Source organism: Hyla sarda, chromosome 7 (assembly GCF_029499605.1).
Source record: "Hyla sarda isolate aHylSar1 chromosome 7, aHylSar1.hap1, whole genome shotgun sequence".
NCBI lineage: Eukaryota > Metazoa > Chordata > Amphibia > Anura > Hylidae > Hyla > Hyla sarda.
In genome coordinates, this window is record NC_079195.1 from 30,220,660 (window position 1) to 30,238,979 (window position 18,320).

An 18,320-nucleotide genomic window follows, 5' to 3' on the forward strand; every position below is an offset into this window, starting at 1 on the left:
AGAACTATACTGCACCTAATGTGGGGAACTATACTGCACCTAATGTGGGGGAACTATACTGCACCTAATGTGGGGGAACTATACTGCACCTAATGTAGGGGAACTGTACAGCACCTAATTTGGGGAACTATACTGCCTAATGTGGGGGACTATACTGCACCTAATGTGGGGGAACTATACTGCACCTTATGTGGGGGAACTATACTGCACCTAATGTGGGGAACACTGCTAGCCAAATGTGGGGGGAACTCTGCTGCACCTAATGTGGGGGGAACTGTGCCGCACCTAACGTGGGGGGAACTGTGCCGCACCTAACGTGGGGGGAACTGTGCTGCACCTAATGTGGGGGCCTCGTATCGACGTTCACTCACGTCACGCTCCCAGCATTCAAGGGCCGGCGATTCTACGTCCTGACGCCGGCCCTAGAGCGTGACGTGCGTGAACATCAAGGGGGGGGGGGCCTTCATGTCCATTTTGCTTGAGTCCCCCAAATTCCTTCAAACGGCCCTGATGATAATACAACATAACAGCCTTCAGTTATACAATGTAACAATATGCAGAGGAATACAATACTGTACGAGCAATATACTGCCGCTCTAATGCAGCTTTAGTAATGTTTTGCGTCTCCATAATTTCCTATGGCTAATTTTCATCCAGAGTTGCATCATGAATTGTCATTTCACGCTATTTAGCCCCAAAGTATTAGGATGGATATGAGAATATAACCAAATGTTCTGCAACCATTGGTCATAAGTGATCCTCTGCAGGCCTCCATGAAGGAAATAGGAAATGCTCTGCATATGACAGGTGAGATCTGTGCAATGTAGTCTGTGGGACCTCAGACATAATCAGATTTGAGCCTCTTGGGTGCAAATCTGCAAGAAACAAGAATATAAATCAATATCTGAAAGTCAAGTAAAGAAACGTACATATAAATCATGTCTAATTCTACACTCACCCTGTACACTCACACCTTCTCTTCTGGTGGATGTTCTCTAACAGCCAAGCCCTGTACCGCTCCCGTCTCTGCAAAGACAACATCAAGAATCAGCCATACAGAGATCGCGTTACATATATTTAGGGGTCTGGTCTGAGGTCTGTATATATTTAGGGGTCTAGTCTGTGATCCGAATATATTTAGGGGTCTAGTCTGTGATCCGAATATATTTAGGGGTCTAGTCTGTGATCCGAATATATTTAGGGGTCTAGTCTGTGATATGAATATATTTAGGGGTCTGGTCTGTGATCAGAATATATTTAGGGGTCTGGTCTGTGATCAGAATATATTTAGGGGTCTAGTCTGTGATATGAATATATTTAGAGGTCTGGTCTGTGATACAAATATATTTAGGGGTCTGGTCTGTGATCCGAATATATTTAGGGGTCTGGTCTGTGATCCGAATATATTTAGGGGTCTGGTCTGTGATCCGAATATATTTAGGGGTCTGGTCTGTGATCCGAATATATTTAGGGGTCTAGTCTGTGATATGAATATATTTAGAGGTCTGGTCTGTGATACGAATATATTTAGGGGTCTGGTCTGTGATACGAATATATTTAGGGGTCTAGTCTGTGATATGAATATATTTAGAGGTCTGGTCTGTGATACGAATATATTTAGGGGTCTGGTCTGTGATACGAATATATTTAGAGGTCTGGTCTGTGATACGAATATATTGAGGGGTCTGGTCTGTGATCTGTATATATTTAGGGGTCTTGTTTGCAGTCTGAATTTATTTAGGGTCTGCTCTATGATTATATTTAGGGGTCCGATCTGTGATCTGAATATGTTTGAGGAACTGGTCTTTGATCTGAATATGTTTAGGGGTCTTTACTGTGATCTAAATATATTTAGGGATCTGGTCTGTGATCTGAATATATTTGGAGTTATGGTCTGTGATCTGAATATATTTAGGGGATCTGTCTGTGATTTGAATATATTTAGGGGTCTGGTCTATGATATGAATATATTTAGGGGTTTGGTCTGTGATATGAATATATTTAGGGGTCTGGTCTGTGATATGAATATATTTAGAGGTCTGGTCTGTGATACAAATTTATTTAGGGGTCTGGTCTGTGATACGAATACATTTAGAGGTCTGGTCTGTGATCTGTATATATTTAGGGGTCTTGTTTGCAGTCTGAATTTATTTAGGGTCTGCTCTATGATCTGATTAGATTTCGGGGTCCAATCTGTGATCTGAATATATTTGGGGATCTGGTCTGTGATCCGAATATATTTAGGGGTCTAGTCTGTGATATGAATATATTTAGGGGTCTGGTCTGTGATCAGAATATATTTAGGAGATCTGTCTGTGATTTGAATATATTTAGGGGTCTGGTCTATGATATGAATATATTTAGGGGTCTGGTCTGTGATCCGAATATATTTAGGGGATCTGGTCTGTGATATGAATATATTTAGAGGTCTGGTCTGTGATACGAATATATTTAGGGGTCTGGTCTGTGATACGAATATATTGAGGGGTCTGGTCTGTGATCTGTATATATTTAGGGGTCTTGTTTGCAGTCTGAATTTATTTAGGGTCTGCACTATGATTATATTTAGGGGTCCGATCTGTGATCTGAATATGTTTGAGGATCTGGTCTTTGATCTGAATATGTTTAGGGGTCTTTACTGTGATCTAAATATATTTAGGGATCTGGTCTGTGATCTGAATATATTTGGAGATCTGGTCTGTGATGTGAATATATATGGGGATCTGGTCTGTGATCTGAATATATTTAGGGGTCTTTACTGTGATCTAAATATATTTAGGGATCTGGTCTGTGATCTGAATATATTTTAGATCTGGTCTGTGATATGAATATATTTAGGGGTCTGGTCTGTGATCCGAATATATTTAGAGGTCTAGTCTGTGATATGAATATATTTAGAGGTCTGGTCTGTGATACAAATTTATTTAGGGGTCTGGTCTGTGATCTGTATATATTTAGGGGTCTTGTTTGCAGTTTGAATTTATTTAGGGTCAGCTCTATTATCTGATTATATTTAGGGGTCCGATCTGTGATCTGAATATGTTTGAGGATCTGGTCTTTGATCTGAATATGTTTAGGGGTCTTTACTGTGATCTAAATATATTTAGGGATCTGGTCTGTGATCTGAATATATTTTAGATCTGGTCTGTGATCTGAATATATTTAGGGGATCTGTCTGTGATCTGAATATATTTAGGGGTCTTTACTGTGATCTAAATATATTTAGGGATCTGGTCTGTGATCTGAATATATTTGGAGTTATGGTATGTGATCTGAATATATTTAGGGGATCTGTCTGTGATTTGAATATATTTAGGGGTCTGGTCTATGATATGAATATATTTAGGGGTTTGGTCTGTGATATGAATATATTTAGGGGTCTGGTCTGTGATATGAATATATTTAGAGGTCTGGTCTGTGATACAAATTTATTTAGGGGTCTGGTCTGTGATACGAATACATTTAGAGGTCTGGTCTGTGATCTGTATATATTTAGGGGTCTTGTTTGCAGTCTGAATTTATTTAGGGTCTGCTCTATGATCTGATTAGATTTCGGGGTCCAATCTGTGATCTGAATATATTTGGGGATCTGGTCTGTGATCCGAATATATTTAGGGGTCTAGTCTGTGATATGAATATATTTAGGGGTCTAGTCTGTGATATGAATATATTTTTGGGGGCTGGTCTGTGATACGAATATATTGAGGAGTCTGGTCTGTGATCTGTATATATTTAGGGGTCTTGTTTGCAGTCTGAATTTATTTAGGGTCTGCTCTATGATCTGATTATATTTAGGGGTCCGATCTGTGATCTGAATATATTTGAGGATCTGGTCTTTGATCTGAATATGTTTAGGGGTCTTTACTGTGATCTAAATATATTTAGGGATCTGGTCTGTGATCTGAATATATTTGGAGATCTGGTCTGTGATGTGAATATATATGGGGATCTGGTCTGTGATCTGAATATATTTAGGGGTCTTTACTGTGATCTAAATATATTTAGGGATCTGGTCTGTGTTTTGAATATATTTAGGGGTCTGGTCTGTGATATGAATATATTTAGGGGTCTGGTCTGTGATATGAATATATTTAGGGGATCTGGTCTGTGATTTGAATATATATGGAGGTCTGGTCTGTGATATGAATATATTTAGGGGATCTGGTCTGTGATTTGAATATATATGGAGGTCTGGTCTGTGATTTGAATATATTTAGGGGTTTGGTCTGTGATCTGAATATATTTAGGGATCTGGTCTGTGATCTGAATATATTTAGGGGTCTGATCTTGAGTCTAATTCATTTTGTGGTCTGGTTTAAGGTGTAAAAGAAGTCTGGTCAGGCGTAATGTTGGAGTTTTATTATGTGGTCAGAATTAATGTAAAGGGAAAAACTCTTTAAAATCTGAACAGGAAGGGATTAGTAACAAAAAGGACTGTGTCTTACCTTCCTCACTCTCACACTGCTCCTCACTTTCCCCTATTTCCAGGGTTGGTGTTATGAAATCACATGTCAGCTCCTCCAATCAGCAGCCACAGCAATGTCCCATCCCAGCCCCTGATTGACTAAGCAGGCATGTGACATCTCGTCCCAAAACCAGAAGTGCCAGACAGCGGAGAGCCCAACTCTTATACTGGCAGCGGTGTCGGTGTGGAAGGCAAGAGACAGTTTTGGGTTTTTTGTTTTTTTACGTACCCCTCCCTGTCCATATTTGAAATGGAAGCATTCGCCGGGTCTGGTTCTGAGGTCTGAATTTATCTAGGGGTCTGCTTCAGGATCTGGATAATTTATGAATTTATTTAGGGTCCAAAATGTTTTTATTTTTTAATTTTTTTATTTAGAGTCTGGGCATGAACTAATTTTGGGTTATTGTGTCTTAATTTATTGGTATTGCTGTAGAGGTCTGGGTTAGGTTGCCGAAGTCAGGGCCATGGACAAGGCAGCAAACTGCAGTGATCATGAGAAGTCTTCATATTAGTAAAAGATGGCAATATGAAAAACACAAAAAAAAGCACAGGAGCGCCCCTTGTGAAGACTGTCAGGTAATTTAACTTAAATGAGTTGGTGTCGATAGCCTCTTACCAGATGATGTTATGCTCAGAGCACAACATCTACGAGCGTGTGAAAGTAAAGATGGTCAGCAGCCTCGTGGTCACACCGGCTAACCAGAGTATGGTCCAGTAACTATGCAGACAAGGAGTGAGCACACAGCGCACTGTAGTAAAGTTGCAACTTTTACTCAATAAATGTTACGCCGAGCGCTCCGGGTCCCCGCTCCTCCCTGGAGCGCTCGCAGCATCCTCTCATTCGCAGCGCCCCGGTCAGACCTGCTGACCGGGTGCGCTGCAATATCACTCCCAGCCGGGATGAGATTCGCGACGCAGGAGGCGCCCGCTCGCGATGCGCATCCCGGCTCCCGTACCTGACCCGTTCCCCGTCTGTCTTGTCCCGGCGCGCGCGGCCCCGCTCCTTAGGGCACGCGCGCGCCGGGTCTCTGCAATTTAAAGGGCCACTGCGCCACTGATTGGCGCAGCAGGCCTAATCAGTGTGTTCACCTGTGCACTCCCTACTTATACCTCACTTCCCCTGCACTCCCTCGCCGGATCTTGTTGCCATTGTGCCAGTGAAAGCGTTTCCTTGTGTGTTCCTAGCCTGTGTTCCAGACCTCCTGCCGTTGCCCCTGACTACGATCCTTGCTGCCTGCCCTGACCTTCTGCTACGTCCGACCTTGCTCTTGTCTACTCCCTTGTACCGCGCTTATCTTTAGCAGTCAGAGAGGTTGAGCCGTTGCTGGTGGATACGACCTGGTTGCTACCGCCGCTGCAAGACCATCCCGCTTTGCGGCGGGCTCTGGTGAATACCAGTAGTAACTTAGAACCGGTCCACCAACACGGTCCACGCCAATCCCTCTCTGGCACAGAGGATCCACCTCCAGCCAGCCGAATCGTGACAATAAACCAGTTATTTTACCTCTTTGTGTATATCGCTTGGAGAAGTGCCTTAGGCGAAGTCCTGGTTTTACTACTGTGTGCTGTCTGCTCACTTCTTGTCTATTAGTAAAAGATGTCACCTGTGAGTCAATGCACTTAGAGCAGGCGTCTCAAACTCCCGGCCCACGGGCCATTTGTGGCCCGCGGAACGAAAGTTTGTGGCCTGCACCAGGGATGTATGATTTATTTGTATTGCCCGACTCCCGGGACATTCAGTTCCGGACGCCGGGCAGGTAACTTCTTCAGGCATTTAGCCTTGCTTCGGGCAAGCAGCGCTAAATGCCGGAAGGCTTCACTTACCCCGCCCTCCTCCTCCCCATCTTCAGTTGGCCGGCCGTCCCGAGTCTGATCCCTCCGCAGACCCGCACAGGAGGACGTCAGTGACATCACTCTTCAGGCCGCCGCCGGAGAGAAGCGCAGCGCAGGACAGGTAAGTGTGTGTCTGTCTGTCTGTGTGTGTGTGTGCATGTGTGGGTGTCTGTCTGTTTGTGTATGTGTGCATGTGTGTGTGTGTGTGTGTGTGTGTGCGCATGTGTGGGTGTGTCGATCTGTATGTGTGTGAGAGACAGTTGGGGGAGGGGAAATGACAATGCTACTGTTACAGCGAGCTCTCCGATCCCCGCCTCCGGATCAGAGCGCCCGCTGCCTACCTCTGTTGCCCCTGGTCCCCCGGTCTCCCGGTCAGAGACACCGACCAGGAGCGCAGGTCCTACTGTCCCAGGGACGTGGCTCGCGTGGTGGCTGGCCACCGCTCACGCGCCGCGTCCCCCTCCTTCTCACCTGCGCTCCAGAGCGCTGCGGCCCCGTCCTCGGCATTCCGGCTCGCGTGGCCCCACTCCCCAGGGCGCGCGCGCGCCGTCTATGGTGAATTTAAAGGGCCAGCGCACCAATAATTGATGCGCTGGTTCCTGATTCCCCCACTGTGTCCCTGCCTATTTAAGAGCTCTTCTCCTTCCTGCCCTTGCCGGATCTTTGTGCCTAGTGCCATTTTGAAAGTGTTCCCTACAGTTGTGTATTGCCTTGCCCGTTGCCGTAGCCGTTGCTATTGTCCTCTCACCTGTGAACCTTGCCGCCTGCCCTGACCTCTGCTACGTCCGACCACGCTTCTGCCTTCTCCTTTGTACTTCGCCTGTCTCAGCAGTCAGTGAGGTTGAGCCGCTACCGGAGGACACGACCTGGTTGCTACCGCCGCAGCAAGACCATCCCGCTTTGCGGCGGGCTCTGGTGAAAACCAGTAGCAACTTAGAACCGATCCTCCGGTACGGTCCACGTCAATCCCTCACTGACACAGAGGATCCACCACCAGCCTGCCGAATCCTGACAGCTACCTAATATGGGGAACCTGCTACTACCTAATGTGGGGAACCTGCTACTACCTAATGTGGGGAACCTGCTACTACCTAATGTGGGGAACCTGCTTCTACCCAATGTGGGGAACCTGCTTCTACCCAATGTGGGGAACCTGCTTCTACCCAATGTGGGGAACTGCTACTACCTAATGTGAGGAACCAACTTCTACCTAATGTGGGGAACCTGCTACTACCTAATAGGGGAACCTGCTACTACCTAATGTGGGGAAACTGCTACTACCTAATGCGGGGAACCCCCAGAATTAGCACCTCCATTATCCGTCAGCTCATGCTATTATCACATGGGGGTAGGGGGAATGAGGGGGTTGCTGGTTCATAATGGGGGTGTTGCTGGTGGATGATGAGGGGCGCATGATGGGGGCATTATATGTAAGGGACGCATGATGGGGTCATTGTATGTGAAGGGCGCATGAATGAGTCATTGTATGTGAGGGGCGCATGATGGGGTCATTATATGTGAGGGGCGCATGATGGGGGCATTATATGTAAGGGACACATGATGGGGTCATTGTATGTGAGGGGCACATGATGGGGTCATTGTATGTGAGGGGCGCATGATGGGGGCATTATATGTGAGGGGCGCATGATGGGGGCATTATATGTAAGGGATGCATGATGGGGTCATTGTATGTGAGGGGCGCATGATGGGGTCATTGTATGTGAGGGGCATGATGGGGGCATTATATGTGAGGGTCGCATGATGGGGGCATTATATGTAAGGGACGCATGATGGGGTCATTGTATGTGAGGGGCGCATGATGGGGTCATTGTATGTGAGGAGCGCATGATGGGGTCATTATATGTGAGAGGCGAATGATGGGGGCATTATATATGCGGGGCGCATGATGGGGGCATTATATGTAAGGGACGCATGTGGCCCAGCCTCACCCAGCTGCTACCTCCAGTGGCCCCCGGATAATTTGAGACCCTTGACTTAGAGGATTTTTCACCTCTCCTGATATGTTTGTTGTAACCTGTAGTCTGACTAGATAATTCTGTGGCTTCTTTCTATCTATTGTCATACCTGAGACTGGTTCGGCTATAAATATAGACATAATGAGGCAGGGTGGTGGTGGGGGCCCAACGATGAGGAATATCCCAGAGCCTATGGACTAGTTATTCCACAACTGCACAAAACAAAAATAAATGTTTTCTAGCACTTCTTACCAGTCTGCGATTCCGAGCAATAACAATGGTTATGATGACCACGATTACTAAAAATATGAAGATTCCTACTCCAAGCAATACCCAGAACATGGTGCTAGACAGGTCCAGGAATGACTTTACTTCTGAAAAGAAAACAGAAACCTGTGGTTATTCCACAGTTGTAGTTGGGAGTTGTAGTTTTGCAACATCTGGAGGTCCGCAGGTTGAAGACCACTGCTGTAGATAGATGATATCTACTATAATGTGGTGTCCCAGCACCAAAGGCTGCCTCAGGCCGACCCGCAGCACAGGTGTTGGGCCCACTGAGGAACTTATTGTTGTGTTTATTATGTCCCAGCACTTTGTCAAGAGTTCATATATTTTTATAATTATTTTGTTATGTTATTGCTATGTATTTTCTGTAAATGTGTTTTTGTACCTTTAAGAGAGGAGCAGTGCACCCCATGTGACCCTGCCTGCCAATGGGAACCCCTAAATTCTTTAGTGTATAGAGTAGTGGGGAGAGGAGTGGCCCCAGTTCAGTGCTAGTCACTGTGGAGAGCAGAGCAAGTGTAGTAAAGGTGTCAGGAGAAGCTCGAAGGGAACATCCAGATCAAATCTATTTTATCCGGTCATTCTGCAAGGATCACCGGCATGGTGGAAGTTGATGCCCTGGTGGAGAAAGCAACAGGACCTTGACAAAACCCTAGCTACCTGAAACAATCTTCAAGTCTCTCAAGCCAGTATTAATTTATTGGGTGAAACCAACAAAAGTCCCAGCAAGGCAACAGGGTTCCCAAGGGGTTACACTGCATCCTCTTCACCCTGAACCATACTGTCAGTGTAATACCGTGTGCACCCAGCTCAGTACACACAGTTATCCATAACCTGACGTTGGTGTGTTCCTTTACTCCCTGTGTCTGGCCCAGGAGAAGCTGCCTCCAACCTCGGACCATGTATAGGATAACGGTGCCCTGGCACGAAGTGATAAGGTATTTCCCTACACCACCCGTGGTACCACAATAATAATGCCCCCTATGTACAAGAATATAACTACTATAATACTGCCTCCTATACACAAGAATATAACTACTATAATACTGCTCCTATATACAAGAATATTACTACTATAATACTGTTCCTATATACAAGAATATAACTACTATAATACTGCCTCATATATACAAGAATATAACTACTATAATACTGCTCCTATATACAAGAATATAATACTATAATACTGCTCCTATATACAAGAATATAACTATTATAATACTGCTCCTATATACAAGAATATAATTACTATAATACTGCTCCTATATACAAGAATATAACTACTATAATACTGCTCCTATATACAAGAATATAACTACTATAATACTGCTCCTATATTCAAGAATATAACTACTATAATACTGCTCCTATATACAAGAATATAACTACTATAATACTGCTCCTATATACAAGAATATAACTACTATAATACTGATCCTATATACAAGAATATAACTACTATAATTCTGCTCCTATATACAAGAATATAACTACTATAATACTGCTCCTATATACAAGAATATAACTATTATAATACTGCTCCTATATACAAGAATATAACTACTATAATACTGCTCCTATATACAAGAATATAATACTATAATACTGCTTCTATATACAAGAATATAACTACTATAATACTGCCTCCTAGCTGTGAGGTTGTGTGTCTGTGGTTCTCCTCATGTCTGGAGCAAGCCCAGGGCGGGGCCACCCTGGGCGGGGAAGCTCCCCAAGCAAGGCCCAGGCTTCTCGGCCTACACTGGATGAAAACTCCAATGCTCTTTCTGATATGGAGGTAAATCCTAAAGTGGATTTTCCACAAAGAAGTCCTCAGCATGGAAGCACTGCAAGTGCAAAGAAAGAAAGTAAAGACATGGATGTGAGTAAAGTAAAGAAAGAAGCAGCAAGTGTATGTGAGTGTGATATTATACAGTCGGCCGGCCAAGGCTCTCAGCTTGGTGAACAACCAAGAGACTCCAAGAAAGAAACCTCTGTAAGAGACCCAGAGTCTGCTATTCCAGGCCATGATGGTGCACAGGAGCTGGGGCAGAGTGGATCATATGCAGCAGGTGTGCAGCTCCACTCTCCAGCACAGAGACAGAGGAGGACATCACTGGAGAGACAAACACTGCAAGAGAACCTTCAGAAACAAGATGTGGTCTCCAGCATGACCCGCTCAGGCCGCACCAGATCCCAGGCCAGAGACCTTGATACAGCTGCTCATGGGTCTGATACATTCAAGGAGCCTCAGAGACTGCCCAAACCCCACCAGCAGGGCAAAGAGACCGCCCGGGCACCAGAGCTACAGCTGGCGGAGGAGATCCCTGCTCTGGTGAGGAGGATGGAGGAGCTCAAGCACCTGAAGGGTATGCTGCAGATGCAGATTGACTCAGTGTATATGCTAAAGGCTGCAAATCCCCAGTATAAGACTCTACATGATAAGAGACTGTACACACTCAGCATTGAGCTCGCAGATATTGTAAAGGAGATGGACTGTATACTGGTAAAGATGGGGCCACTGGCAGAGACGTATAAGAACCAGGAACGATTCTCCAACTACAGGCTGAACTTTGAAGCAGACTCCAAACCTGATATAGAACCGGACATCACCCCGGAGGAGCCCCAGCAAGGGACAAGACCCCTCATACAGCCGGCACGGTTCTCTTTCCAGGATGGGGACATATGCAAGTATGGCGAGGAACAACAGCCACAGGAACCTGCAGCTGGGCCTGAGCAGGAGCAGAGACCAACAGAGGCACCACAAGTCCCAGAAGTCCCAGTACATCAGCAGGACATTGGACTTTTACCAGTGTATGAAGGTGATGGGGTGATGGAGCAGAGCACTAATGTTGGGGCACGGACTGGGGGTGTGGATTGTGATAATGTTGGGGCACGGACTGGGGGTGCGGACTGTGATGTTCCTGAGGGGTCGGTGGCTGGAGGGGGTGCACAATCTGTGTGGGGTGTTGTGTCTGATGATGATATAGAGGTGGATGGGACAGGTGTTATTGTACAAAATACTGTGCAGGATTTCCCCCCTTTACCCACAAGCACAGCAAATGTGGCAGGGCCCCCTAGAGTAGACCCCAACCCTGTAAGACAGGACGCAGGTACCCGCCAGGTTCCTCCTAGAAATGCCTGGAGCCGTGGTGCTCCATCCTTCACCTCCAGCGCCAATTACACTGGCCAGGCATTTAAAAGGAGGAATGTTGTGCGATTCCGGCACAGAGGTGCCAAGGAGGACCTTCCGGATAGGAGGTTTGTGGTGAGGGAGCTCCTGTGCCACCAGATGGGGTTTGTGCCAGCGGACATCTTGGCAGTAATAAACCTTCCAGATAGACAGGGCTATGATGTCAGCTTTAAGCTCATGTCTAATCTGGATAGGTTCTGGTCCAACTTCCCCAGATTCAGAGACAAGGATGGATGGAGTAAATTCAGTTTTATTCCCATATCCAAGCCAGATACCGTCATCATAAACATCATCTTCTGGAATGAAGCTGTTCCTCCCCAGGACATTGTGGTGTGGCTCCGCAGACATTGTGACCTGGTGTCTGATCTCACCAAGAACAGAGATGATGACGGTATCTGGACTGGAGGGTGGAAGGTCCTGGTGAAGCTGCGCCAACATGGGAACATCACACAACATCTGCCCAACTCCTTCTTCATTGGGAGGGAAAAGGGCGTTTGTTTCTACCCTGGTCAGCCCAGAAAGTGCTTTAAATGTGGTAAACCTGGCCATCTGGCAAATACATGTACAGTGGTAAAATGTAATCTATGTGGGGAAACTGGTCACCTAAGTGCTGACTGCCAGAACATCAGGTGCAATCTCTGTGGTGAGATCGGTCACCCTCACCGGGACTGTCCCAATGCCTGGCACAACATCTGCCGGGAGCTTCCTGATGAGGACCTTGTGGCGGGGGCAGAGGCTGTAGAGGAGGAGATTTTGATATCTGGGTCTATATTAACAAGACAGGAGGTCCAGCCAGACTTGGGTAACACCGCACCAACACCTCAGCAGTTAGAAAACACACAAGGTGGAATGGAGGTTGTCCCACAGGACCAGCAGCAACCGGGGGTATCCTCTTCTGTATCCCCATCTGCATCTGAGGAAAGTAAGGCCCAGAAAATTAAAAGAAGGAAAAAAGACACCTCATCCCGCAGGCCAGAGAGAGAGTATACCACCAGTCAGAAAAAGGTCAACAATGGGGCAGGAGTAATGGTCGTGTCCAACAGATACGAGGTTCTGTCAGAGTTTGACGGTGATTTAGACACAGAGTTAAAAAGAATAGAGGACGAATGTGATGATGACACAAGGGACCAACCCCCAATAAAAAGAAAACCCCAGACTGTAAAAGCTAATGCAGAGTCAGACATGGAGACAGGTGGTGGACAGCGGGACTCAGATTCTGACTTGTGATGATGGGCGTCAGGTCTCTGCTCTTCTTGTACTATCTTATCATGGCTGGGTTTACTTTAAAACTTGCTTCAAGTAATGTGAACAGTATTAAAGTGAAGAGGACACGGCACATAGTTTATGACCATCTTAGATATCTGGACAGAGATGTCATCTTCTTACAGGAGACACGCCTGACTACACTGGGGCACCTACGTGAGGCTGAGAGGGAATGGACGTCTGGTCCCTCTTTCTGGTCACTGGCTGTGGAGCCTTATGCCGGGGTGGCCATATTGTTTACCACCAGGGATGTGACAATACATAGGATGACAGAGGTCATCATGGGAAGGTGTCTGATCCTTGAGGTCACTATACATGGTAGAAGGCTCCGGCTCATAAATATCTATGGCCCGCAGACAGTGACAGAAAGGGTCCAGTTGTTTAATGATGTCAAGCCATATCTGTTTACAGCTGTCCCTGTTATAATGGCCGGGGATTTCAATGTCACTAGGACTTCAGGTGACAGGTCCTCAGGTAGAGCGGTGGCCAGGGACTCAAAAGTCCTTAATAACATGATCTTGCAGTCCGGGTTAAGTGATGTCTTTACACGGGGCGGTAGAAAGCCAAAATTTACATACACATGTTCTGACAGGAGCAGTAGGATTGACATGGCGTTTGTGAGTCCTGCAGAAATGGTTAGTGAGATGTGTGAGAAAGTTGTCCCATATTCAGATCATATGGCCTTGGTTTTCTGTTTAGGAGCCACTAAGCGCCCAGATATTGGTAGGGGGCTATGGAAGCTCAACTCTAGTATGTTGGAGGATGACTATGTTCAGACATGTGTTCATTCCTTCATGCAGAGTCAGCTAGAGCGGGTGGACTTCTATGATGATATGGCCGCCTGGTGGGAGGATGTCAAGGATGAGATCAGAACCCTCTTAAAGAGACTGTCCTTTAAAAAGGGGAGGAGTAAGTATGGCCAGTATCTCAAGCTGCGCAAAGAATTGGAGTCACTATATTCGGCGGGTGGGGACCAACAAAGGATAGACCAGCTGAAATCTGAGATAAGGCAGTATCAGTACAGCAGGTATACCTCCCTGGTTCTTGAAAGGGATTATGGGTCCTTAGGGTCTCCTGATCCCTTTGAGAATTGCCGGGAGCGGGTGGCAAATAAATCTGTCACCGGTCTCACTGACTCCCAGGGTGTTTTGCAGGAATCTCGGGAGGGTATCCTGGGGGTGGTGAGATCGTACTATGCTGACTTGTTTCAGAGGAAGGTTTTGGATAGAGACAAGATGACCCAATTCTTGGAGACAACTCCGCTCCCTGATACTAATGATTTGGACTTTTCTCCTTTGACAGCAGAATTGACGGTGGCAGAGGTCAAAGGGGCCATTGATAAGTTACATCTGAAGAAGGCACCAGGTCCGGATGGGATAACAGCAGAATTCTATAAGACATTCAGAGACCTCTTGGCCCCAATCCTCGTGGATGTTTACACAAATTGTCTAGAAAGTCACCTGATGCCTCCATCCATGAGAGTGTCCTCGCTGATTCTGCTGTCTAAAGGTAAAGAGCCGAGTGACATCAAGAACTGGAGGCCAATTGCCCTCTTGAATGTCGACAGGAAGATTCTGGCAAAAATCCTGTTTTCTAGGTTAGTTTGTCTGTCCCCGGCACTGTTGGCAGGCTGTCAGTATGGCACAGTAAAAGGGCGGAACATCTCTGGGGCAGTGATCTCCATAAGGGAGATGTTTGAGAGATGTAAAGCCCTGAGGTGTGGGAGATATGTTGTCAGTCTTGACCAGGCTAAAGCCTTTGACAGAGTAGATCACGAGTATCTATGGGCCACTTTGTCAAAGTACGGTATTCCGGGACAATTCATCGATTGGCTGAAGACTTTGTATTGTGAGGCCGAGAGCTTTCCTCTGATCAATGGTTGGCAGGGTGACACCTTCAGGGTTGAGGCGGGGGTGAGACAAGGTTGCCCACTGAGTCCGCTGCTGTATGTATTTGCCTTAGATCCGTTTCTGAGGTCACTGCAGGAGTGTGGTTTTCAGGGGGTGCCGGTCCCCCACTCCCTGCCCCTGAGTGTTGTTGCCTATGCGGATGATGTGACTGTAGTGATATCTGAGCCTCGTGAGGTGGAGATGTTGTCTATGGCCATCAGAAGTTACTCGGAGGCCTCAGGGTCTCTGGTCAACTTTGAGAAGAGTCAAGCTCTCTGGATATCTGATTCTGATCCAGACTTTGATCTGCCCCAATTTGTGAGAGCCTCCTCCTATATTAAAATCCTAGGGGTCAAATTTGGGAGGGACGATAATGCCAAACTAAATTGGGAAGAGAAGTTGGAAGCCGGAAATGCAAAGGTTCAGCGATGGAAGAACTGGAGGCTGACCTATAGAGAAAGGGTTACAATGTTGAAGACTTACCTGGTCCCCGTCTTCTTGTATGTCTCTGTCGTTTTTCCTTTGCCAGAATGTTTCTCCGCTCGGCTCTTTAGCCTGTTCTTCCAGATGTTTTGGGGGAACAGGTTGAACCCAATAAAAAGAGGGATCACCTACCTACAGAGGAGAGAGGGTGGGTTGGATATGCTGAATCCAAGGGTGTTCTTTGACTCCATGTTTCTAAAAGTTAATTTTGGTTGCATGGACTCAAACAACAGCTCCCTGTGGGCGAATAGTATCAGGGACTGGATATTGCCTTTTGCAGAGTCTTGGGTGCGAGGCGGCAGTCTCAAGAGGGGGAGATGGACGCGTGACTACCTCCCCCCGTACCTGGAATACGGGCTCAGATGTCTGAAGAGATGGCGCATTGAGAAGTCCTATATAGAGTGTAAGACCCGTAAGGACCTGTATGTCATGGTGTGTAGGACGTTCTTCTATTTACAGCCAGCTCTGAAGGACTGTACATCCGCCATCTTACAGGACAGTCTGAGACTCCTGAATAGTGTTAGGCTCCCGAAAAAATTTCATGACATCGCCTGGCTGTCCTTACACGGCAAACTATTTGTCAGGGGGAATTTAAGATATCTGAGTCTGTCAGATCGCAAGTGTCCCTTGGGGTGTCAGGAGGAGGAGACCATGACACATTTTATATTGGAGTGTTGGGGAGGGCGACACATATGGCAGGCGATATCCAGGAAGCTTAAGATCCTGAGACTACAGACCCTAAAATACCCTGAAATTATATATGGTGTAACATCTAGTGTGAGGGACATTGACCGGGAGACGTTATATCTGATCATCACCGTCATAAAATACTATCACTGGCACACCAGAACCCGCGTGTCTATGTACAGTGAACCCTTCCATGATAGGAGAGCAGTGGACCTGATCATGTCAGAACTGAGGTGGATCAAATGTTTGGAGGTCAGGAAGGATGGGAAAAATCGTTCATTATGGAGGAATGTACATATAGAATAATATTCACCTTCATGATGTTTTTGTGTTGTTATTTATTTATTTTCTCTTTAATGCAAGTGTATGATATATAATACGTGATTATTGTTTTCATTTAGTTTTTGTGGTCGAATGTACTGTAATATTTCTGTTTTTTTTTTTTTACTAATAAAAATTGCCTCCTATACACAAGAATATAACTACTATAATACTGCTCCTATATACAAGAATATTACTACTATAATACTGTTCCTATATACAAGAATATAACTACTATAATACTGCCTCATATATACAAGAATATAACTACTATAATACTGCTCCTATATACAAGAATATAATACTATAATACTGCTCCTATATACAAGAATATAACTATTATAATACTGCTCCTATATACAAGAATATAATTACTATAATACTGCTCCTATATACAAGAATATAACTACTATAATACTGCTCCTATATACAAGAATATAACTACTATAATACTGCTCCTATATTCAAGAATATAACTACTATAATACTGCTCCTATATACAAGAATATAACTACTATAATACTGCTCCTATATACAAGAATATAACTACTATAATACTGATCCTATATACAAGAATATAACTACTATAATTCTGCTCCTATATACAAGAATATAACTACTATAATACTGCTCCTATATACAAGAATATAACTATTATAATACTGCTCCTATATACAAGAATATAACTACTATAATACTGCTCCTATATACAAGAATATAATACTATAATACTGCTTCTATATACAAGAATATAACTACTATAATACTGCTCCTATGTACAAGAATATAACTACTATAATACTGCTCCTATATACAAGAATATAACTACTATAATACTGCTCCTATATACAAGAATATAACTACTATAAAACTGCCTCCTATATACAAGAATATAACTACTATAATACTGACTTCTATAAACAAGAATATAGCTACTATAATACTGCTCCTATATACAAGAATATTTCTACTATAATACTGCTCCTATATACAAGAATATATCTACTATAATACTGCCTCCTATATACAAGAATATAACTACTATAATACTGCTCCTATATACAGGAATATAACTACTATAATACTGCTCCTATATACAAGAATATAACTACTATAATACTGCTCCTATATACAGGAATATAACTACTATAATACTGCCCCTATATACAAGAATATAACTACTATAATACTGCTCCTATATACAAGAATATAACTACTATAATACTGCTCCTATATACAAGAATATAACTGCTATAATACTGCTCCTATATACAAGAATATAACTACTATAATACTGCTCCTATATACAAGAATATAACTACTATAATACTGCTCCTATATACAAGAAAATAACTACTATAATACTGCTCCAATATACAAGAATATAACTACTATAATACTGCTCCTATATATACAAGAATATAACTACTATATTACTGCCTCCTATATACAAGACTATAACTACTATAATACTGCTCCTATGTACAAGAATATAACTACGATAATACTGCTCCTATATACAAGAATATAACTACGATAATACTGCCTCCTATATACAAGAATATAACTACGATAATACTGCTCCTATATACAAGAATATAACTACGATAATACTGCTCCTATATACAAGAATATAACTACTATAATACTGCCTCCTATATACAAGAATATAACTACTATAATACTGCTCCTATATACAAGAATATAAGTACTATAATACTGCTCCTATATACAAGAATATAACTACTCTAATACTGCTCCTATATACAAGAATATAACTACGATAATACTTCCTCCTATATACAAGAATATAACTACTATAATACTGCCTCCTATATACAAGAATATAAGTACTATAATACTGCTCCTATATACAAGAATATAACTACGATAATACTGCTCCTATATACAAGAATATATCTACTATA

The 18,320-nt window shown here is 44.2% G+C and overlaps 1 protein-coding gene across 6 annotated transcripts in view; it reads right to left on the reverse strand.

Moving 5' to 3' along the window:
• Nucleotides 1–536: 536 nt before the first annotated feature.
• The window catches only part of CD4 (CD4 molecule), an 86,536-nt gene continuing 68,752 nt past the window's right edge, over nt 537–18,320 (reverse strand). For all 6 annotated transcript variants that reach the window (XM_056529894.1, XM_056529895.1, XM_056529893.1 and 3 more), the window contains 3 exons: nt 8,527–8,648; nt 959–1,026; nt 537–875 (listed from right to left, as the gene is read on the reverse strand). In XM_056529894.1, the coding sequence (XP_056385869.1) occupies nt 839–875; nt 959–1,026; nt 8,527–8,648 (227 nt within the window). In that variant the 3' untranslated portion in view covers nt 537–838. The remainder of the gene's footprint in view (nt 876–958; nt 1,027–8,526; nt 8,649–18,320) is intronic.